Source organism: Macadamia integrifolia, chromosome 8 (assembly GCF_013358625.1).
Source record: "Macadamia integrifolia cultivar HAES 741 chromosome 8, SCU_Mint_v3, whole genome shotgun sequence".
Classification (NCBI taxonomy): domain Eukaryota; kingdom Viridiplantae; phylum Streptophyta; class Magnoliopsida; order Proteales; family Proteaceae; genus Macadamia; species Macadamia integrifolia.
Window position 1 is genome coordinate 30439397 of NC_056564.1, and position 25411 is coordinate 30464807.

The 25411-nt window shown below is 37.6% G+C and overlaps 1 protein-coding gene across 1 annotated transcript; it reads right to left on the minus strand.

The window, feature by feature from the left end:
• Nucleotides 1–884: 884 nt before the first annotated feature.
• LOC122087257 (vacuolar protein sorting-associated protein 51 homolog) lies at nt 885–23940 on the minus strand. Its single transcript, XM_042656325.1, has 20 exons — nt 23638–23940; nt 18501–18640; nt 16237–16291; nt 16051–16158; nt 15542–15640; nt 15347–15424; nt 13763–13840; nt 13115–13285; nt 10493–10593; nt 10314–10381; nt 7475–7548; nt 7277–7343; nt 6902–7020; nt 5019–5285; nt 4767–4883; nt 3866–3937; nt 3726–3776; nt 2826–3056; nt 2577–2753; nt 885–1463 (listed from the first exon to the last, which is right to left on the minus strand). The coding sequence occupies exons 1-20, from the start codon at nt 23809–23811 to the stop codon at nt 1347–1349; spliced, it is 2364 nt and encodes a 787-aa protein (XP_042512259.1). The 5' UTR covers nt 23812–23940; the 3' UTR covers nt 885–1346.
• Nucleotides 23941–25411: the final 1471 nt, after the last annotated feature.

Sequence of the window (25411 nt, forward strand, 5' to 3'; positions counted from 1 at the left end):
CCTCTTCAGATCTGAATCCGCACTGGAATACTGGATTAGCCCTTAATATATCCAAGTCCTGATCCAACTCAGATCTGTTATGGATCACACAGAAACCTAATAGCTATTGAATCATATTTAGATCCAACTGGAGATGTTTAAGCTTAAACTTCAGCTTTTCCATATCTACCAGATCCATAGATCCTCCAAAATTCTACCATTCAGGATCTGGTTAACATCCCAAATAGCCTACTGCTTTATCCAGATCTGACCTTTGAGACCAGAATCTGGTTTACATTGGTCTGGCTCTGTGGGAATCTAAGATCTGCCCCCATTTTAGAACCCAAAAGATCAAATTAGATTAATAACCAACCTGTTCACAATTAAATATATATATATATATATACAAGCAAAGTAGTAAAAGTTACCTACCTAATTAATGCAAACGAGAAGGCGTATTACAAAAGCATAGAACGAAGACGTGAAATTGAAATGCTAGTTTCTACCAAGCTCAAAGTGGATCAAGACATTCCGCCACCTGAAATCTGTTTTTGAGGCTACGTTGTTTCACCATAAAATATTATTTATTTAAAAAAAAAAATTGTACAAGGATTAGAAAGAGGGAGGAATGATTTACTGAAATACATTACAAAAATTGGAACAGATGCTGTTTTCCCAAAACACCAACACCAACAGTATCTTGATCATTGGTACTCTTGGCACCATCAGGGACTCCACCCCCATCATATGGTTGGATTCCTTTCCTCACTCAATCATGTCAAAATGTGGTTCCAGGTCACGTCCAATCAAAAAAGGCCAAATGGAAGAAAATATATATATATATATATATAATGCTAATCATTTTCCAAGAAAATATTTTACGTTGAAACAAATGGATACAGTGATTTTGTCCATGCATAAAACATTCCTTTCACATCTACCATATCCATTAGACATTTTAAATGACGTAACATTTTGTCACAAACCTTGAACAAAAACAATAAAAAATGTATACATAAAATGGTCTTATTGTTGGGTCTTTAGCCCTGATTTGATAAACTAGAGTTTTTAAGCTATGGGATACTGACTCAACAGAGAACCTGACACCAGCAATAGTGAGTACTTACGACTAAACAGTGCTAACATTCGCCCACTGTTTCTGAACACAAACAAATCCTCAACAATCCCAACATTGAATGTGATAACAATGTACAAAACTGTGATCCATTCCGGTTAAGTACAGGGCTCAGTACTACAGAATTGAGCTCCTCAGTCAGATCAAGATCATAAGAGATAAGAACTACGAGAGGTTTGTAGTTCAAGCAATTATAAACAAACACTGCAATACCAGTTTTACCTTTGATAATTCATGAACTTGTGTTCTGCTCCCTGCTTCTAGCCAATTTTGCCTGTATTAATTTGTCCAAGATGGCGGGTTCAAGGTGAATTGGGTCTAGACACCTCTCGGCAGTTGCGACAACGACCTGTGCAACAATAGAACCCGATGGTTGAAGTGAAATACAAGGAACCTCAATTCTTGGGAATGAGCAGCATAGGGGTGTGGATGTCAATCCATTGGTTGTAAATAAACAAGTACAATTCATCAAGACCAAGTATACAGTGCATACGCAGGGGGTGGGACCACAATCAGATGGTCCGGTGGATCTTCGCTCCAAACTCAACTTGAATGGATGATGCTAACCATCCAGCTGGTGCATATACTTATAGTCTTGCTCTTTTTTCCTCATAGAGCCAAAAAAATTCTTAGTTTCCTCATAGATCCAAAAAAACTTCCCATGATCAGGACAATCTGATTGCATCTTAGGTTCTAAGAAATAGACTCTTAGAGGACCAACTACATTCTGTACCAACAAGGCAACAACTAATACAAGCACCATGTCTACTTAGAAGCCACTGATCACCACACTTTCATCCTATCCAAATGTTTTCTTGTTTTTACCATCAGGGAAGGCACCAGGTGGGCCTAACCAAACTCAACCAAGTCAAACCTCAGCTCAACCTGAAGAAAGCTCGAGGTAAGGCTTGATTTCTCAGGCACCAGGTTGGACCTGGTTCAAAGAAAGAAAAAGAAATGGGATGTTGGTAAGTTGGGTCAAGTCTATGGTATATGACCCCCACCCAGGCAAAACCCCACCTGAACCCAAGTAGAAGCCCTATAACCCCAAGAAAACCCAAGTGTCCCATCTGTATACTATATAGATTTCTATATGTATATGAGACAAGTAGATCTATCATTTCGTGATGGTTACATAAATCCCAAGTATACCACTCACATTTGATGTTTTGATGCCCTAGTGGTTAAGTACAGGATGGTCCATAGACATATCAAGTCAATAGTGGTGGGGGTCATTTAACGTCTAGAGCAGATGTAGTTAATTGCTCATACATTGGAAGGGGCCCACAAGATGTTCCTCAAACCCAAGAATCCAGTGTCAGCACAGGCGAAGGATTTTTGCTTGGGTTTGGGATGGGCTAGGGTCAGGGCAGCTACACACCCTCAGCCTGCCCAACCAGCCCAATGCCTACCTCTATTTACTATGAAAATTCTTATGCAGGGTAAAACAATATTCTTTTACCTCATCCAACAAGAAGTCAATGGCAGCTTCGTCTTCGACAATTTCTTTCAAAGGAGACCTCAGGAACTGGATATCCAATTGTATTTGCTGGAATCCACTCCGATTGAAAGTCTGGAGCCGGACAAATTCTTGCAAGCTCTTAAGGCATAGTTTTACTGCAGTAGATATAACGGACTCCTGCAAGTTACAAGAAAAGTCAGTTAAATCTCTTCATTTTTCTGATTAATCCCTTCTCCGTTGAAGTAATACCTGTGTATATTCAACTTTTGTGAAAATTTCCATTTTTTGCTTGAACAACTTTGCTAGATGCGTTTCTAGAAGCTGGCTCCTGGCACGTTGTGTATTTGAACGGCTCATTTTATCTTCACGCATTGGGTTGCTGCGGGAGGAAGTAGTGCTACCATTGCTGTCAGTTCGTCGGTGTTTACGGCTGATACCTTGAGGTAAAATCTGCTTTACTTCGGAGCCTATTGCTTCCAACTAGGGCCGAAAAGAGGTACAAAGAAGTAAAGCATAAGCCCTTTTAATGTATATGTCATCAATAAACTAGTACTTTTATCTTTACAAGGTGGTTACCAAAAAATGACAAGAATAATTTGAAGAACCAAAGAATCTACTAAAATTTATAATCTTCCTTTAGAAGGGAAAAGTGTTCTGCCTGCATACTTTGAACCAAGGGGTTCCTGCTGCATGACCCACTTTTTGCCACATTTTTCCTCATTGACAGGTCGATTGGTTATTCCAGCCATTGGATAGATATGGAATCCCCTAGATAAAGCACATGCCATATTTGGTGGGCTATCTCAATTGTATGTCCCAAGATCTAGAGGATTTTTCCCACTTTTTTTCCCAATGGTCCTTACCTATCAAACAAAAGTGCATTTTCCTAACAATTTTTAAAGCATTCTCCTGACATGTGGCATTGTCGGATTCAGATGAAAATCAACCCACGGTTAGATAATACCACGGACCACACTTCCACAAATTTTGGGGCCAACCAGACAGGCAGACACTGCAACCTCACAAAAAAGAGGTTCACAGGGAGAATGCCTTCCACCTGGCTTGCAGTTGGAACCTTGCCCCCCTCATCAAAATCTTGATTTTCACGAATGAGATTAAAAATCTTACAAACATAGAATATGAGCATACCTCTTGAAGAAATAGATCAACGAACATATGCACTTCTCTTGGTTCTTTGTGCTGTTAAGATTGTAAATAAGTTCAATCAGATGATATCAGACTGCTCCCTCTCAAACTTCAATGAGATAAAAATTACTAACAGCACTAACCTTGATCCAGTTAGGTGTCATAAACCTTTTCCTCAGAAGAACTGATATTTTTTGGGTTCTCATATTTATGTACTGCAAAGGAAAGTATACAAGAGATTAAGAACTTGGAAAATATTCATAACATCCAAACTTTTGAGACAGTAATGCAGCAGCATTTCTTATATTTTTTCTGATTAATCATTTCTTAACAATTTAACTATCATTCCTGATTCTGTAAGGAAACAGTGAACCGTGGAATAAAAAACTAGGCCGTAGTAAACATTACAGTTTCTTAAATAGTGGAAAAGTTCATAGTCTATACAGAAGCTTTGGGTTCACTATTAGGCTAATAACAGCTCTGTGAGAAAACTACCATTTTCCCGTCTCATGTTGTGATACTTCTTTCCTCCATGGAACCAACCCCACATTATAAGATTGATTGTTTGAGAACAGGAGACTTGGTTTTGTCCACATGGCATGTATACCCTAGCAAATGGCTTCTCCAAGAGGTTTTGTTACTTTATTAAGAGGCTTAATCCAAATGAACTCTGCTTTTACCAGTTCATGCCAAGTGTTATGAGGACCATGCAGAAAATCAGTATTTGCATTTAGGTTTCTTATGTCCTTGCTAAATACGACAATATTAGCTTCTGGCCAGGTAATCGATTTCCATTGTTCCATGGGTAATGTATCAAAGACACGTTAGAGACAATGAAGAATCTATATATATATATATATATATATTCAAATGTTCTAAGATGACTTCATAAATATTTCTTTACAACAGTGGTAAAAGCCTCTGTTGTTAAAATAAAGTTTTCATAAACAGAGTGTCATCTTTAGAGAAGAAGCTATACTCCATGCATACGTTTCAGGTATTCCAAAAGACAAATAATGAATTTAGAGAAGCTTTCACTCTTACAAGATGCAGAAACTTTTCACCAGCTGATCGAAATATTCGGCAGATTTCCCCAGGAACAAATGCTGGTCCATATTCATAGCCTCTCACACCACCGCCAGAAAATGATGCAGCTATTTCCTGAAAAGTAGATGATAAATATAATGATGTAATGTCCTTCACAATATGGAGAAAAAGGGTCTGGCGATCCAGAGCTAAAAAATGGTATGTGAAGTCATTAAGATCAAAACACGTAGCTAACTGGTGGATAATTACCTCTGTAATTCGAGGAATAGCACGTTGTTCTATGAAAACGGAAAGTTGGGCGAGAACAAGAACAAGTCCTGCAAGCACCTTGTCCCCCTGTAATCCATCTACTGAACCTTGTTCTTGACTGCTTGAATTATTTCTTCCCGACAGGGAAAGGAAGTGAACATCAAGTGCCCTGAAGAACTCTTGGAACCCTTCTTGCACCCAATCAATAATTAAATCTTTTAACTTCACCAACAGCCCTAGGTTATCATCAAGAAGCCGGCGAAAATCCTGGAATGTACAAAACAGATCAAAATAAAGCAAAGAAAAATGACAAAGCAATGAGAGAATATGCATAAATAACTAACTATAATGACAGATGTTCACCAATATCGAAGCAGCAAATCTCTCCCTCCCCTCCTCTGTCCCCCCTTTCTCTCTCCTCTCATATGTGGGTGTGAGTGTCTAAAGCATGGTTCTCAAGGTAACTAGGCGACCCAAGACATTGCAGGGCGCACTAAGTGTGTAGTATATGTAATATAACAATGATAAATTTATATGATTATGCTCATACGCAACATAGAAGCTATATCAATGAAATATGATATAATTAAGCTGGTAATGACCTAATATGAGAAAACGGACATATAATAAACAAAGGATAGGATATAATATAAGCATATTCATAAAAAAAATTGAGCAATAAACAAAAATCAATGTAAATTCGTGAAGTGTAACAAACTGATAAAATATTAAGCCGTGCTGTCACAAGGCGTCCAAGGCGGTCAAAGTTATTACATCAATTAAGGCGTGTTGTCTCCTTGGACCCAATGAAGGCCCCTGGACACCTTGAAGAAACTATTGTCTAAAGGGGAATGACAGGGAGAAATAATGGCAAACATTGTTCAAACTGAGGGTTATGCGGCCCTAATCGTAATGGCCAGCATCACTAAGTTCAATCAACATTTCCACATGAGGACTTCCGTTGGACTTCTGGATTGGCATAATAAAAAGGTTAAGTTGACCAGCAAATCTCAGAGAAATGAAAGCAACCACAGATAACAATAATTTTCTGCATGATTTTGCCAAATCCTTGTATCTTTGCTCAATGTCTATACCCGTCATATTGTAGCAGACTAGTAGCACTGATATTAACTCTCCAATATCAAGTATCAAATGCAGGAATTGACAGCATTGTCAAGATACCATTTATCTTCTCTCATGGATAAGGTCATAGCTCTCAAACTGAAAACATATTTTAGAGGAATAGAAGGGACATGGTCAGCCACGATCACTTCTACACACACATCAATACGTCAAGAGCTAGAATGTTTTTACAAAGATTCATGCTCGCTTGCAGTTCATTGAAAGATTTGTTTTCTCCTCATGAAGTACACTATATCCAGTCATTTTACGAGTACAGGACATTTAATTTTGGTGAAATAGACAAGTCAAATCAATAAAGATGTAGCATTACTACAGACAATGTAACCAAAATACAAGCATTACTATAGACGCTGCTCCACTAACCCTGATAAAGCTATGCATTCGAAATTCGTGTAATCCATATGCTGTAGTTGTTTTCAATAGATTAATTGGATTCTCCATAACAAGATGCAATGAAATAGACGGCAAGCAAAAAAGCAGTTTATTTTGAAAGCATGTCATATAATAACAAAAATGTAAACACATCCAAGCACAAGTTAACATGGAATACCAAACAAACACTCAGAAATGTTAGATTTTTTTTTTTTTTTTTTTTCTACCTAATAAGAATTAGTTGAAACTGAAGGATTAACTTGTTATCATCTCAGACAAGAAAGTTAATAAAGGTGGAAAGGACTCCTGCAACCATCAAGCAATGGGGAAATTAAGAATTTAAGATGAAAAAAAAATAATTTCTTTACCAGTAATACATCCATGCTGCCCTGAATCACTGCTTTTTTGCTGGCCTCCAAGGCGACCTGCAGAGAACATGCTTCCTCTAACACTTCATTTGGCCTAGTTTGGACTCTTGTAAGGGCTTCTGCCAATTTGAACAGAATTCTAAATCAGAAGATTCAGAACAATGAATGTATTCAAAGAATACATGGAAATCATGTAAGGAAATTAGTAAGTATCCACATTAGCTGAATAAAAGTCATTCTTGGACACTCAAGTGGTTTGGACAGTATATTATTGTGTAGTCTTTCCTTTTAAGTAGGTAGCTCTATCGAAAAACCTCTACATATTTCAAATAACACCATGCATGCATGCTTTGAAACCATATCTAGAAAAATCACCTGATACATCAAGTTGGAGATAAGAAAACGTGCTGGTAATATATTGCTTGATAGCAACATGCACAGCCTGATACCAGATGAAGTTCGTTAGTTCTTAATGTGTTGAATCTCACCAACCGTCATTATGGATGGAATAAACAAGAAAAAGACTAGGAAAGAGTGGAATCTTTTTTTGTGTATGGGGAAGGATAAGAAGACCTGGAAGGAAAAATCGGGGAGAGCAGCCTCTGGCAATACTTCATCCATAATTGTCACGTCCGTCCAAATAACTCCTGTACAGTAAACACCTTTATGTTAGGATTCAACGAAATTAAACTCAGACTGAAAGCATTTAAATTCTTCAGTAAGAGAGGCATCAGAAAAGCTAGAGAGAGAATGTAAAATGACAGGCTTCAGAAAGAAAAGCAAACTTGAAAATCATTTGTAACTATAGTCAGAAGAAAACTTCACCGAGTATACTTCACATGTACCATGGTGTGATCCGCTGTTGAATTTAAGACTATTATAACCAGAAAAGGGCTAGAACTGTGGACCAATAAAACTTTTTAGATGCATGAATAGGACAGCAATGCTCCAACCCTCTTCTACAAAACTGTACTAATAGGAGCTGCCCATATGAGTTCTACATCCAATTGGTTCCCTAGAGGGTGCAAGTGCTTGTTAACATGGAGTTCTTTCTTTGTGTAACATGTCATGCTCTATGGTAGCTTTCTATGAATAATGGTTAGCAATCAACTAGGACATTACCATGTTTTGTTTCCATTCTACAAACTTCTAGAAAAGCATCAAACAAAAAATACAATCGAAAAGAAGGAAAAAAAGAAAACCAGTATCAAATGACAACTATGCATTCTCTCTTTAACATATCCAGTAGACTTCAGAGTTGGAGTCCAAACTTATTGAGGCATAGGGCGATAGTTAATGGATATTAACACAACCTAGGTGAAGTCATGAGGCAACTTTCAGGAACTAAGCCAGTATTCCATTGTCATAGCTGAAATTTTCTTGCAGGCTATATGTAAGCCTTTTAAGAATCCTTTGGTACACTAAAATTTCATACGACGAAGTGCGACCAGGTGCATCACATTATATTCATTGGATACTTTTGTCCAAATCAGTATCTATTTATTGTCAAGCCATATATGATATAAATCTGCTTGCTTATTTCTTTTCAATTGTTCCAAACCAATAATAGGTAAGCTTAAGTTTCCAGGGTTGCACATCTGACTCCAAATCACTTCATTGAATTGGAGTCAAGCACTGCAAATGTAGCATTCATGGGGAGAGGAAAGGAAAGAAAAAATGATACATAACAATTTCAACTATGACTTATGAAGCTGAATGCATGGACGATGGACGCAGATTTGTGCAAAGAGGAAATGTCTGACATGTGGTCATGAGGAAATACACAACGGGATATCCTTCCATTATCTGCTTGCTGCTGTTTGCGAGGAAAGGAACACGAGGATCTTTCAGAATATCGAGGGAAATCTAACCTGAATACTTGGATGTGGGAGTGTTTCTTTTGACTGGACCAGGGTGATAAAGAAGTTCTCTTATAGCAAGTGGAAGGATATTAGTTCTGACAGTAATGCTGCTGTCACCTAACTTAAACAGTTGACTGTACAGCTCAAACTTTTTTCATATAATACATTTTCTGGTGCTAGATTTGGCCCAAGGTTCAATATTTCAGTTTCGACTGGGACTTCAACCCTGCTCAAAACCAAAATATACCACCAAAATGGCCGGGTTGAAATATTCCATCATAAAATGGCACTGGAATATGGTCAATTTATCAGGGGGAAAAAAGAAAAAACCGAGACACTGAAGACCCCTCAATTCGAATGTCATTCCATTTCAACAAATGTTGAAACCAATGTTCAAGGTTTCGCCGAAATTTCGCAAAAATATTTCGGTTTTGCAAGATTTCGTAACAAAACTCTAGGCGATATGTAAAAAGTGCAAGGTTTTGGTCAAAATTTCACTGTTTTGGCAAAATTTCAAACAGAAAATTGTGACGATATGTGTGGTTTTGTGGTCAAACTGATACAAACCCTTTCCAAATGGAATGGGTAAAAATTTCAACCTTTCTTTGGTTTCTCTGGTTTCGACTCTAAGATCTGCAAAAACTTGGTTTTTTGTGATTTTTTTGCCAAATCACTTCCATACAAGCCTGTAATAAGTTGTTGGGCAATAGTGGAATGCATCGAAAGTGAGGAATGGTTTGATCCTTCACAGAACTTTGTGTTATTGACATCGAGTTGGAGGAATGGTTTCGTGGGGGTGTTTTATCCTTGGTTGTTCAAATTGTACTGGACTACTTGTAACACTTGTACTTTTAACACTTTGACATTGTGTAATATTGAATGGTTTCTCCTCATTGCCAATGCATATTTTAGTTTTTTTTTTCATTGAATTTTGTGTATTCTAATACAAAATTATGTGTAGAATAGATTATTATTTTTAGAAAGGATACAACAAAGGGTATATATACACTACCAACTTAGAGTCCCAAGCCAAACTACCTTTTTAGGGTTTTTATTTACAATCCAAGGGTTACATCATGTTTAGGGTCCTAATATAGAGTTTCCTACAAGTTTCAGGACCAAGTTTGACCATAACCATCCACCGAAACCTTCCAGGTCTCAACTAAATTTTCGGTTTCACAAAATATTTCGGCTTTGAGCCTGGTCAAAACCAGGCGTGAAGCCAAAACCTAGAACCTTGGTTGAAACCGAAATGTGCTGTGTTAAAATTTCAAACGATGATAGGTTATGTATATGAATGTCTAAAATTATGGTTAGCAAAAGAAAAAGGGAAAAAAGATCCCTACCTGGTCGCACACCCCTACGCCCAGACAAAGGGGGTGGTGAAAAGACCACCCTGCCCCACTGGTTGGTCCCCGCACTAGCGCAGTGGCCACGTGACCAGGTAGCGATCCCCAGCCCAAGAAAAAAAAGAGTGCAACAATAGCTTTTCACAGAACTAAAATTGGGAGTTTTAGCCATCAAGGAGAGAATTGAAATAAAGAACTTACTTAGCATTCCCAAAAGATATGCCAAAGAAATCTTTTTCTTTATATGCTGCTGAATGGTTTCAAAATTCCTTCAAAAAGAGAAACCAATTAGAATCTATGAAAATATCAAGATGAAGGGGTGAATTGCCGACTTATGTTATATATAGTTTTCGTGGAAGTGTGGAAAGAGAGATTTTTACCTGGTAACCAAATTTTGTGAAAGTTCAATTAATTGCGTCCCCGAATTTGGAAATATTACTCGATAAGCATGGAGAGCTTCTACAAACTCATGAATGGAAACCTAAGTACAAAAAATTAATAAATGAATTATGTTCCTCAATCTGATGAATAGACCATTGCCAGATAATAGAAAACAAGTAATGCAAGCAACTTCTCTCCAATAATCCATTGGAGGCAAAGTTACCAATGCAGCATGAAGCACATGTAACAGAAAGTTCCGTCATGTGGGAATTGGATTAAACAGAAAACTGATGCAAACCACACTAATGCTCACCAAATATTAGCCTTAAACCTTCAAAAGAACATTCTTATAAATGTTGGGTTGGGTTGGGTTGGGTTGGGTTGGGTTGGGTTGGGGGGGGGGGGGGGAATCAAACAGGAAACTATCATTCAAAATCATTTCAGTCCAACCATTTCCTGGATCAGCATCAGAAATATATCTTATTAATAAAAACAAGAGGGGGGAGAGAGATGGAGCAACTGCCAGACCATACCGTCGCAACTTACAAGACTACAAACCCTAAAACAAATCACCACACTAGCACCTCCTAGGTGCCTACAGCAAGCAAGACAATAGCTCAACATCACTAACATCCTACATACAGCATACAAAACATCAGTCAAACAGGGAGGAAATAAAAATGAAGAAAGGAAAAGATAAGCAGAAATGGAAGCAAATCTGTTTGGTGCATGTGAGACACCTCCTTGAGACTGCCTGGACATTTAAATGAGTTCCCCATAATAGTTTGCAACCTATTCGACGACTGGGAAATGCTAGGAAATGCTAACCCTATTGCCGGTACACGAAAAGATGGCTGAAATGCACAGTGAGACCCTACTTCATAAAAAAGTGGGACCTATTTGAATTTGTGTGTGTGTGTGTGTGTGTGTGTGTGAACATAACAATGCTAGCGCTCCTATTGCTGAATCCTGACTGAGCATTAGCATTCACAAAACCAACTGCATCATTGACAGTGTGATTCCTTTGATATTACTAGGGTACCTAGATTGATGTCATCAACTGACACGAACTCCAAGGTGGGAATTTCCCATGGCAAGGGCATGAGCACCAAAATTTCCTGGTTGTCTGGACGTCTCATTGTCATAGGTGGACAATGGACTCAAGAAAAATAATCCCAACTCCCCAAGTCACCTCTTCCTTGAAAGAGACAAGTTTTGACGTCTCATTGTCATAGGTGGACAGTGGACTCAAGAAAAATAACCCCAACTCCCCAAGTCACCTCTTCCTTGAAAGACACAAGTTTTATGGTGCACTTACACATGAGAACAGGTAGAATTTAATAGTAAATCCACGATTATTCCTCTTCTAGCCTCCCTGATGGACCATTGGGTTCAGGTTTCTGAGTTGAGACGCCCAAACTGATTCAGGTCTAGGTAATTGGGCTTGGGCCAAGCATTAGCCATTGAAGGCAGATAAAAGCTTAAGCACCAACATTCAGAAGTTTATATTTAAACTTGAATTATTTTGGCTCCACTTGAAACATATACTTCTCAAATGTGGAAGGCTGATGACCAACCTTCTTGAGATCTATTAATGGGGCAAGAGTCTCCTCCAAGGTGAAGGCCAATAATTCCTAGGGGATAACAAATTCCAACACAACCAGCCAACTTATCACAAGACACAGGCATGGCACAAAATTAAGAGGGTATGAGTTGAAAGGAATTCTACATGGCAGAAATTCGAAACAACTAAACATGTTGTATAGGGTTGAGGGTGCGAAAACTGTCCAATACATGGGCACTGTAATTTTTCAACACTAAAAACTAAATCCTTAAACATTGAAGAAGTGCATAGCTATGTGGTTTGACCTAGACATCTCTATACGTGAAGTTTGCAGTTCTAAGTCTTCTTATTGTCATCTCTAAAGATTCTTAATTTTTATATTGTTAAAAGAGGTCATACGGCAAAAATTTAACCTAACATGGAATGACCGATTGACACAAAGCTAACACAATAATTGATACATTAGGGTCATACAACACAAATCTAATATGAAAAAACCTTTCGAGTGTTGATACAAATCTAAGGCAACATTGATCAGCAGCATGTCTGTAATTTTTCTAACACTTCGGACGCACTTTTATCCCAATTAGCATGGTCATTTTGGGTAAAATTTGACCAATGAGATTGGTGGGGGTTCTTTATGACGTGGACACATCCAAATGCCTATTGATTACTTGCCAAATGGGGAACTTAAAAGTTCACCAACCATGGAAGACATCATCACTTCCCATAAATATAAAATTAATGCATTAAAAAATTTCGAGTGAAGTCCATTTGAGCAAGGAACATAAAATCCTCTAAGAAATGCTTCTCTTTTCTCCTTCTAATGAAATCTAATACTTATGAAAAAGAAATGCGAAAAATGGCAGATGATGCTTGGAAGTGAAAACAGTAGAAGCAAGTCCTCAATTCAAACTTCTAACCTACTGGAGATTGATGAAAATGCAGGAAAGGCAGGTAGGAAATGTACACAACCCCTTCTATAAATAAGACTTTTTTAATAAGATTTAGTTCCTTAGATGTACAAGGAAAATTATGGGAACACATAAAATGCTACCTTCTTTGCACTGGCCTCAGCCGGCATAGATGGAATTGGATCTGAAAACTTTCCTAGCTGAGAAGATTCATAAGAATCCCATGAAACCGCCTCCACTTCCCTAGATTCAAGCTGAAGATCTTCAAGGAAATGTTCCAACTTCTCAAGTAGCTTTGCCTTTAAGCTATCCACCTGTCAATGAATAACAAAACCAGGCACACACAAACCACCTTTCTGAATTACTACAAAATCCAAAAGTTGAGGTAGACTCATATTGAGGGAAATCTAAAAGAGGGTGAAGAAAACCCTACAGTTACACAGAAGAAGAAACCATACAGTCCCTAAAGTTAACTAGAACATAGTTGTCACAGCACCTTGGTTGCTTTGCTGGTGTCACCTTGCGTCCAGGCCCCCTCTGACGCCTTGGGTCACCTAGACGCTGTGACAACTATGAAGTCTACTGTTTCAATAAATTCGAAAATTAGCTGGATTATGTTGCCTTGTAATGTATTCAGAGTATTACATCCAAAATAGTTGATATGATCTACTTCTATACAAGCACATTGCTTGGTGAGGTATCTGTTTATCACAGCATGACTAGCACATAGACCTAGTAACCAACTCAAACAAGCTGAATATAAAACATGAAAGAAAAGGAATAGTACCAACCGGGAAGTCCAACTGCTTAAGAAAAACTACAGCCTCCGCCCTTGCTTCTATAGGTTCAGAATCTGAAAATAGCTTCTCCTGAAAATAGAAGTTAGAATTCAGCTCCCACAAGAAATAAATGGATAAAGAAAAGAAGAACAAAGAAAAAGGGTGAAATCTGATGTCTAACTTGCAATTCATTTCCTGCCAAAAAGCTACATGAACCAAAGGATGTTATCTGATTTGGTCAAATTAGTTTCTGATGGATAACAGGAGTAACTTTAGGCCCTAACCAAATTCATCCTGGAACAAGGTAATCATGAAGAGGACAAAACATCTGTAGTGCAAAGATAAAAGAATAGAAGAGGAAGCAATCATTTCTAAGTGTTTTAACATCCAGTGAAAAGTGAGAACATCTGATCATGTCTTTTTGCTTCCTTAGTCTTCTGAATCCCTTGCTTTAGTTATGGAAAAGGATGCCTCTCGGTTTAAATAGCAAAAATGATATTCTTTTAAGATCTTTTTCTTTTCTGGCTTCACCTCTGCCAAACGGCAATTTTCTGCCTATGTTTCCTGGATCAAGGTTTGAGTACACATGTGTCTAGAAAACCGATCCATCTTGCTGAAAATTTAGGGTGCAATGGTGCATGGACTCAGCTAAAAATGTGCCCGAATTCTGGTACGAAATTATTGCTACTTGGATACGTGCCCGAATTCTGGTACGAAATTACTGCTACTTGGATACATCACACTATAAGCAATAATTGAGTCACCATTGTCTAAGTCATCACTGTTACTGTGTTAAAAAAGTGAAAGCAAGTACTTTTTCATTTAAGTGTTTTGATGTGGATCCCATACCCATACAGGCCATACCTATGTGTCATATACAGTGTTGACATGGATTCTGTTGGGATAAGTTGGAGTGTTGTCCATGTGTGTAAAAGAGGATGCTATGACCCTCCCAAAGAGAAAAAAATGTCATCAGTTTAATTTTTTAAAAGTTCTAACAATTCAATGTTGAGAGATGGGTTAACTCTTAATAGCTTAATGCGGTCTTATTTCAGTAGCAATAAGATATTCTTTACCTTATCAATGGGCGTTTCATTTTCTTTTCCCTCTGTTCTTTTCTTTCTTTTTTCTTTTTTTGTAAGTACTGATAACTGATTGGATCATGGGTGATGGCTGGTGGCCCATAAGTTCCAATGAAAGCATTAATCCCTGAAACTAGCCTTCTGAGTTCTACCACTAGTCCATCTCAATATCCTCATCTCAGGGACACATGTACATTGCATAAGAGAAGCTGGGGTAGAATATTAGATGAGTACGTAACAAGGCTAGAAAAATATAAATTTTAGAATAATCAATAAATGTAGTGACAAGAAGAGGGTAAATCAGAAGAAATGGTTTGTGTGCAAGGGACTTCAATGACTGCACAATAGTTGTCACGGCGACCCAAGGTGTTGGAGGGGCACCTAGGCGCCCTAAGCATGCAAAATATGGCTATATATATATATATATTGCTTATAACTAAATAGAGAAGTATTTTACTCCAGGCAAGTATTAATATAAACTCTATTTATACCTCAAAAGCAAAAGAAAGTGTACCTTAAGATTTTTTATAATTATGGCCATTGCTTCTTCAGATGCTCTCTTACAGTCCTGAAATGATGAGTCTCCATATACCTAGTGAAAAATTTTGTATCAGCATTTCAGCTCAACCAAGAAACGGAAAAAGAAGCAAATAGAGAAGAGGGAAAATGAAATAAAGGTTCATTGCAAAAGAAAAGCAAGGATAACTACCTTAAAAATTGGCATGGCTCCAGTAAAAAACTTGACTGCATCTGCATAAGCTTCTGATTTGATACACTTTCCAAGTCGAGTAGGAAGATCGTATATGAACTGCTCTTTTCCACAAAAGATGAAATCTGTGGTAACTCATGGATGTCGAATGCACAAGAACTTACATAAACAATCATACATGAGGAGAAAAAGGGGGAAATTATCATTTGATTTGATGCTAAGTACTCCTATTTCTTAGCCCTTACAATGTAGTTTTGCAGTTTAAATCATGAAAATACTCAAATTACAGCAATAGCTAGGGTAAGAAACAAAGATCCTTCTTTATGGTAAAACCAGAGTATTATTAAACTACTTCAGTAGGTAGAAATAGCCCATATTGATGCATGACTAGTAAACCCTCACATGATTTACGACTTGGTCAAAACTCAAAACTCAAAAGACACAACAGTCACCCAAGGGACCCAAAAAAAAAAAAAAAAAAAAAGAAGCAAAGAAGTTCAATTTGATACCTGAACTTTACGCAGAAGGTTCCTAGTGCGGTGCAATTTCTCTATATGTTCTCTCTTTTCGAAAAGAGATGTATTAACCCTATCACTTCTAGATTGAACAGACATAATCTGCAATAGAAGTCAGAAAAAATTATGCCTTTTGCCTAAATCGATAAACAAAAAGTGAAACAGAAACTGTGCAACCACCTTCTCAAGGAGTTGCTCCATGTTCACCTCCATACCTACAATATTATTTTTCATCCTGCAAAGACAAAATACACATTAATATATTAGAAAAACCTGCCTATGTGAACTAAAAATATACAGAGAACACATCCTAAACATCTGATTGTCCCAAAAAATGTTGAAAATCTAATTGTAAATAAGTGAAGCAAATAGTTAAGTGCTGGATCCTATCCGATTGTTTTGGTCACTTGTCTGTGGTTTTGGATTACAACCAGAAAAAAAAAAAAAAAAAAATAAATAGAAGAGATTTCATGCAATGGATTAGATCAGAGAGTGACAGAGGATTAAAAGATCAAGAGACAAGGAAAAAGCAATACTGAGAAAAATTCATTTATTGAATAAAGGAGAACTTCCATCTCTCCTCAAAATCTAACCACCATACCAAGTCATTTACAGTGGAAGAATCTTAAAAAAAATGCCTAATTCCTGAGTACGCGTACAAACTTTTAAAGCAAGAGCATTTTTCTTTTTTTTGGGGACCATAGATTAGCCTATGAATTAGAATTCCAACAATGAAGACCCAAGGCCACAGTCGATGTTCTTCATATGAAAGAACTGGAAGAACAAGTTTCCTGCTCTTGACCATTGGGTTTGGATTCTAACGTTTCTTCTAGATTTCACAATCAATATAGGAAAACCTAGTTAAACACATAAACTAGAATCTAACTGATGTAGATAAGTCACTTAATGAACTTATTTTATTGCAAATAAGCCTTGGGTTGGGTTATGTATGTGTTGGGCCTTTAATCCCATAGGTTTTATTTGTAATGGGCCACTTAAAGTGGCCTAAAATATGGGTAGAAAGTAGGAAAACAGGATTTAATTCATTAGTTTTGTTAGTCTTATTTTAAGTCTATATCCTTTGTTATTTTGTTTCCTATTTAGAAGATAGAGATAGTTTCTATTTTGCATTAGTTTCTATTTTCATTAGTTGCTAATTTGAATTAGCTTCTATTTTCAAAGAAGTTTCTATTTTGTAACTTAAGTTAGTTTCCTTTTTATCGTTAATTGTTAGTTTCTAATTTACTCTTACTTGGTTAGCAAGTTAGAAGTTAAATTAGAAAGTTTTATTTTCAGCATTAGTTACCTTTGTTTATTATGTCTTTGTGTCCAAGCAATGTAAGGCTATTTCAAGCCTATCAATTTTAATGAGAAGACAGATTTGAGTTACAGAAGAAAAGACGGCTTATGCTGTTGTGCTGTGGGATGCAGTTGGGTGAGATTCCCTAGGTGAGATGCCTAAACCTGAAGGCGAGATGCCCATTCACTAGTTCTTCTTCCCCCTTCTCAACCCTCCATCGAATTCTCTTTTTGTTTTCTTATTTTCCTTTTATTTGTTTGTTGTGAGAGAGTGTTTGAGAGCTACAACCAAGCCTACATTACTAACCCTGAATGGTTCCCCAAATAGGTCTTCCCCGAAACACCCCCCCCCCCAAGTCACAAAGGTAAAGTATAGAAAAAGCACCAATTTCTGTACCAAAGAAAAAGGGATGTTTTGCTAATAGGAACATAAAACTTTTTATAGTTGTTGCGATATACACAACTACAATTATACTCATCCGAGACACAGGAACATATACATAACGGATATGAGAATTTCCACCTTGTTGAAGATCTTGTGGTGCAAAGCAAAGACTCAGTCTGTTGTCTAGCATGCATTGTTGGAAAAGGTTGTGGGTCTAGAACACATTCTGAAACCTGGTTCTTCTCTATTTTCTCGATTCAGAATGCGTTCTAAACCCAGAATCCATTCAGAGAATGCATATCAAAAACAGCCTTAAATGAATAGCCATCACTATCAAGAAAAACCAAGCCCTTTAAAATTTCATCCCAGTACTGGAAACAGTTAACGAAGCTAACTAGAAGCCTTCACAGTAATCGTCCGAACTGAAATCGCAATGGCTTTTATTCCACTACTTCTGAATTTATGCAGGTGATCCTTTTTTCCCACCACTTCTTCATGAGTGTATGCAAGTTGTGAAATCTTGATTTGCATCAAGAAGGCACTCTTACAGGAAGTCATATCCACATCTAAATAAGACGATTTTTTTAATAAGGGAATTCAAAAGGTAAAAGGGAAGAAGAAGAAACTATTCGTATGCTACTCTTACAGAACAAGGAAGAATTTAAGCATCAAGGATAAGACTAACTAGAAGCTGTTAGCAAAGAAGGAATAAAAGGTCATATGCAATGTTGAACCAGAACCTAGGAGAGAAATGTCTCACCTTTTAATTGTGTCTGTGGCACTAATGAACTTGTTGTAATTTTCATACACCAGCATTTGCAAGTCAGTGTCGAGATTCTTGATTTCAGCTGCCATTTCAACATGTCTTTGAAGAAGTCCCTCCAAATTTGACTTTTGAATCTGATCATTGTCAACAAAAAGTATATAAACGATCATGACAACCTAGCCCAAGAGTCATGTTTTTGTTTCAGTACAAGTATTAGAATATTCGCAATGCACATATATCCAACATTCTTCATGCAACAGCACTATATTAAAATTACACTGATGACTAGGGTTGAAAACTTGTGGGATCAAATTCTGTAAATTTGGGCCATAGTTGCCACATTTGCAATGGCTATAATATGCTGCCTCACAAAAGAAAACAATAGTACAGTTCTAGAGATCTCATCCCTCAGAAAGAATGTCCTCCAAAAAAGTCCAAGAGGATGCTCTCAGTCCTTCAGATGTCCAATCAAACAAATATGAGTTGCCATGTGAATGCATCCTTGGTAACTCATGAGCTTTTCTATCAAATACCCTCCAGTTCCATTTTCCCACAAGCAGAAGCCTTTTCTTAGTACAAACCTGTAGGGAAGACTGAGTATCGGTTCATAAGTAGCATGCAAGTGTCCATTCAGCTAACCCATTCCAAACAGTCCCTGGTAACTCCAAAAAGATTCTTGACTTTACAGTGAGTAGGAAATGGCTTGCAGATTGCTCCAAGAAAAATAGCACTTAACCAATCTAAAACCCATTTATTGAGGCTGGGCAAAGTTAAAACTTAACCTATAGTAGCCACATGTGCAAAGGCATCCACTCTAGGATGCAAGAGGGGGCAAAAATTTTGTGCAAGCATGGACTGCCAACTCAACTCAACTCAGACTTATCCCAACAAAATGGGGATGGACTACCAACACTAGAGGCGCATGATAAAACCTGAGCAATAATGACAGGGAAAGGCAGCTCTTGGGTTTGACTGTGAGGTTCAAGATTTTGATTTTGACCATCGTCAACCGCAGTTAACCAAAAGGTGCCACGAAATGACCAAAATTTTGGTCCGTTTCGGTAGTTAAACATTTGAATTTCGCCTTAAAACTTTTGGAGAAGCATATTTAAGCATGATTATACATATTCAAACCATTATAAGGAACAAAAATACAAAAAATTGTAGTTTGGGTTTGGACCCTAGATTGTGAGTGTACGCCTAACCTATTGTATCTTTTCCTTATATAGCCTTTCTATACATATTTTAGTACTAGAACGCACAATATTCAATAAAATCAATTAAAATATGTTCAGAATGAAGAAGAAGTATCATTTGACAACTAATAGTACCCCAATATTAAAAAATGAGATCATACACTTTTAAAGTACAACTATATAAGTTAAATGTTACTTTTGACAACCATACGCCTAAGTTGTTACCACAGAGTTTTGGAGAGGCTCAAAACCACTAGAAGATTGTTAATACCGATGGAGCCATTCCTAACGACCCGGCCAATTAAGGCCGGGAGTGCATCGCCGAAAGAAGGGACGAGACGACCGGTACACACCGTGAGGCGGACCGATCGACCCATCCCAAAGTCCAACTACGAGCTTTTTAACTGCAACAACTTAAATATACGCTATTGGAGCTGGAATTACCGCGGCTGCTGGCACCTCCAATGGATCCTCGTTAAGGGATTTAGATTGTACGCATTCCAATTACCAGACTCGAAGAGCCCGGTATTGTTATTTATTGTCACTACCTCCCCGTGTCAAGATTGGGTAATTTGCGCGCCTACTGCCTTCCTTGGATGTGGTAGCCATTTCTCAGGCTCCCTCTCCGGAATCGAACCCTAATTCTCCGTCACCCGTCACCACCATAGTAGGCCACTATCCTACCATCGAAAGTTGATAGGGCAGAAATTTGAATGATGCGTAGCTGGCACAAAGGCCATGCAATCCGTCGAGTTATCATGAATCATCAGAGCAACGGGTAGAGCCCGCATGGACCTTTTATCTAATAAATGCATCTCTTCCAAAAGTCGGGGTTCGGTGCATGTATTAGCTCTAAAATTACTATGTTTATCCGAGCAGCAGATACCATCAAACAAACTATAACTGATTTAATGAGCCATTCGCAGTTTCAAAGTCTGAATTAGTTCATACTTATACATGCATGGCTTAATCTTTGAGACAAGCATATGACTATTGGCAGAATCAACCAGGTAACTTTCCTTCTCGACGCCAAAGCACTGCATGAACCACATCCCCAATTGTGCATTGGGTGATGCTGCTCCATACATTAATGGCGGTCTATCGTTCTTGTGCAACGGGTCGCAACCAAAGGATTCAAGAGGACCCCACAAAATGTCCCGCATCCTAGAGCACAAACAGTGCACATGCACCACTGACACAAAGAAAGTGGACATATGCATCGTATTTCAAGCCACCTCACACCAACCACAAGGGCAGACAAGAGGGATGAAATGAAAATGAAGGGGCAGCATCTTTCCATCCAACTAGGTAAGCAACACAGGAACCATTTTCATGCTCTTGACAAAGACACTTTTGGCCCATCGCAACCCATAAAGGTATCTGTGCATAGTGGTTCAATACACAAGCAAAGAGCCCACAACCATAAGAAAAACAATAGCCACTCACGTGCATTACGTCCACTACCGACACAATCCACCACCAAAAGCAAATGCTTCTGTTTACTTTGTCTCAGATTGGGGTTGCTTTTGCATTGACTGAACCCAAGCCACTACAAAGTGAGGGTCCTGAACTTGAAGCAAAAAGACTTGCTTGGGTGGAGGCCGATTTTCAATGCAAGAATCGGATTTTGAATGCACTTTCACTTGAGTTATATAATGTTTATAATTCTTTTGAAAGTGCATACATGATATGGGATGCTCTATCCAAGAAGTACAATCTTGAGGATGCAGGGAGTAGTAAGTATGTGGTAAGTATGTGGTGACCAACTTTCTGAGTTTTGTTACGTCTGATGGAGAGGACATCTCCACCGAGATTGAAAAATTTCAGGTACTTGTTGGGAAGCTAGCAAATGAGAATATAATTCTATTGGATGCATTTGTCACTGGTTCATTGATTGAGAAACTCCCTTCTTCTTGGAACCCATTTAAGTTAACCATGTCATGGTATGCCTAAACAAACAATCGAAGCCAAACACAGCCAGCCTTATAGGTGTCATCGTCAACAGACTGTAGGTAACCCAAACTAGGAAATAGATCACAGGTCCATGAAGATGCATGTGTGGACCCACCATAACTTCTTGGTGGACAAGGATGATAAGGTTCGGGGGTTAGGTATGAGAAGAAGCTCTCTACAAAAGATGACCCACTCTATGACTGACCCTCATACAGTGAGGGATGAATAACTAACTACCCATTAAACCCACCATATTCGGAACTAGATCTCTCTGTGGAAAATGAAGGTGCACGCCACTATCCATAGTTCCATACCCACCACCATACGCACTACTCTCCTTAGAACTTATGCCTCAAGTGCGCCAAAAAAGTTCATTATGTCTATATCTATGCTATCACCATCCTCCTCATCTTGTTTGAACTGATGATGTGGACCTTCCAAGTAGCCTCCGCGAGAGGCATGCGCACTGTGGACAATATCTTAGATGCCATGGTTAAACTAACTCTCCCCTATGAATCGGATGGACTCATGTTGTTCGTCTTCCTCTCTGGCTGGTGGATAGAAACCATCCCCACCTTCAAATGGATCACCCCCATAATCACCATCACCATCGTCATCATCATCACCAGAAGACGAAGAAGATGTGTGAGTGTAGCCACTAGAAAGTGACAAGACGATGTCTTTCTACTCATCTCCCCCATCAAGTTGGGATTCAAAAGGTCCTGGTGTCCAATGTCCACAATGTATTACACACATCTTACTCAAATCCAATAAAATATCGTTCTAGATGCTCCAAAGTAATCCACAATGTCTTGATCCAACAAGATATTGAAGAATTTTTGGCAAAAATACAGGTTTCTAGGGGGGTTCTAGTGATTTTGGTTGAAACTTGTGAAACGTATCAAAATTTCAACTTCTATTTGGAAATGCAGTATTTTATAACGGCCTTTGTAACATTTCTGCATAATGGCCAAAACATTTTGGAATTTCAGCCATTTCAGAATTTCGGCTATTTCGACCGAAATGCCGATGAAACCAGTTATCATGGTGGAGGCAACCCCTGTTTTTCTTTGACCTTTGTTGAAACTGAAACTGGTCGTCAAAATTTTGGTATTTTGACCGAAATTTCAAACATTGGTTGACCGACCCTTTAGCCATCCCTGTCCTAAATGCTCATAATAAGCTGGAACAGAAAAATAATCCTTACACTTTTGACGGTTGCGAATACACCAATTTGGCAAATCTGGTATTATGTTTCTAGATCACCAGATGACCTTCATAGTCAGCAAGTATAATAGACATATTTGCATTGATCCTAGGTTATCTCCCCAAATAAATGTTGAGGTCCCTCATCCAAAAATATTAAGAAAAAACACATGAATGTATGAGACTTTTATTTAAAAAACAGACAGCGGCAAATTCCTTCAAATCAAATCAGAAAATTAACAGAGCAATGAATTCCATTAATAAATTACCCTGGAATTTAAATTCTTCTTGCAAACTATGGTTTTCGAGATAAATTGATTCACTATTGTTCCAAGAGATTACATGAATATATACTATGTTAATAATAAAATCTAGAATTACGACAACCTACCGGAACTTCAATCACTTTTATTAAACAGTAGGAAATGAGGTGAGTGAGAAGAGAGAAGACGAATTGTAAACCTTCTGAAACCTTAATTTACACTTCGACTTCGGTCTGAATTCCATTCATAATCAGAATCTTCCACAGTTCTAACTGAACGTAACGAAATAACAAAAATACATCTACCTAACAGAAATTAAAACGAAAATTTTCGAAATGTTGAATCAGTATCATCAATCTGGAAATGCGCATCTTAAGACCCTAATTTACACGGAGCTAGATATCCCGTTGCGGAAATTCAATGCTGGGAGATCTGACTCGGAAGTTCACAGGGATGACAAACACAAACACAAACATTCAGAGAAAAAGAAAAACACAGATAACTTGCACGCACCAGAAGATTCATATATTGATCAGCATCAAAGGATGGGGTGTTGATGGCGTCCAACGAAGAGGATTTCGCAGTAGTAGTGTTCCCAGGCATTGAAGGATCGGGTGAATAGAAACTGGACAGCAGATCTCTCATCCTCTTCGCCTTATCGTCTAAAGGAAGATCTTCGGACGCCATTTTCGATGTCCTTCAATTGTTCAAACCTCTTGCTTCGGTGTTGCTCTTCGATTTTGATTCAGAGTTCTGAGTTCTGAGTTCTGAGTTCTGAGATCCTGAAGGACCCTTCAACACCCACTACAGAGACGAATTAGTACTACTGCGTTACCTTTGTAGATCTAAACCCGGAATACGTTAAAAAAAAGGTCAATTTGGGTCCGGAATTGGAACCGGAATCGGAGCCGTTTCGAACCGACCCGCTGAAACCTGGAATCAGTGATTTTAAATGGTTCGATTTTATTTCAGAGATATCACCGAAACTGAACCATTTATTTAATCAATGGTTCTAATTTATAAAATCAAAATCGAAACATTTATTAAACGGTTATATGGTTACTAACCAAACATATAGAAAATATAGGACCCAATAATCAATTCTCATTTAAAAAAAAAAACATAAATAAATATTTAATATAAATATAATCTCATAAAAAAATATAAATAATTATTTTATGTAAATTTATTATTATTATTTTTTTGTTTAAATATGGCTTTTAGAAAGAAAAAAAAAATATGTAAACAATCCATCAATGTGCTGGTAGAGACATGGGGAGGTCCAACATTCAAGATGGTGTTATTTATTTCATATATAAATCGAAATATAATTGGTTTTATTGGGTTTAAACTGTTGAAATGATTAAAACTGAAAATGAAAACAATTTTCATGATTTTAGCGTAAATGATTTAGTTTGGTTTCAGTTTGATTTTGACATCCTTACCTGGAATCGATCTATCTCATTTAAGCTTAAATGAGATTTTAAATGAGATTTTTGGGATGATTTTCCGAATAAGGTATAATATATACTTAATAGTTATATCTTGTATATAAGGATTATATTGTAATTACAAAGAAAAACAAAAGATTTGCCTGATAATTGTTAATTGTTATCACTAAATATTAATGAATATTGAGCCCATTGAAGAATTTTAGACATAGTTGAGTAACTTTGAGTGCCCAAAGCCATTAAGGAACTTGAACCAAACTGTCCAATTGACTAAATCCCAATATTGAGATTGTTTGGAAGAAAAAAAAAAGGCAGTGATTACAACACCGGTTCAACCCAAAAAAAAAAAAATTACAACACCCGTGGTTGATTTACCAGATGAAATCAAATGGCAGAAAAGGCATCAAGGGGTATCCAAGTAAATACGTCTCTATTTTCCACATGATTGGCCGGAAAAGTGATGAGATTAATTTCACATAAAATTTTGTGACATTTAGGTAATTACATTTAAGGAGAGGAATCATAGAGTAAGTGACTAAGGGCCCGTTTGATAACGTTTCAAAAAACGCATTTCTGCCGTTTCTGTTTCTAGAAACAGCAGAAACGGAGTAAAAAGCGTTTGATAAAACTGTTCTGTTTCACTTATTTTCAGAAATAGAAATAGAAATTTTTACTTATTTATGGTTCAAGAAACGACCTAGGCGAAACAAGTTCACCGTTTCTAGAAACGACTTGTGGCCATTCTTTCATTGGTTACTATCGACTTCTAAAAACATGACTTATCAAACACCTTCGATTCTGTTTCTGTTTGTAGAAACGAAAATTTATGTTTCTGC

Bases quoted from the DNA above. Each gene is read 5' to 3' on its own strand.
- LOC122087257 (XM_042656325.1), bottom strand. From the start codon at position 23,811: ATGGCGTCCGAAGATCTTCCTTTAGACGATAAGGCGAAGAGGATGAGA. The intron at 16,159-16,236 runs GTGGTTGCACAG...CTTCTATTGCAG, and splicing joins TGGAGCAACTCCTTGAGAAG to ATTATGTCTGTTCAATCTAG. The intron at 13,286-13,762 runs GTTGGTACTATT...ATTCATTGACAG, and splicing joins TTAAGCAGTTGGACTTCCCG to GTGGATAGCTTAAAGGCAAA.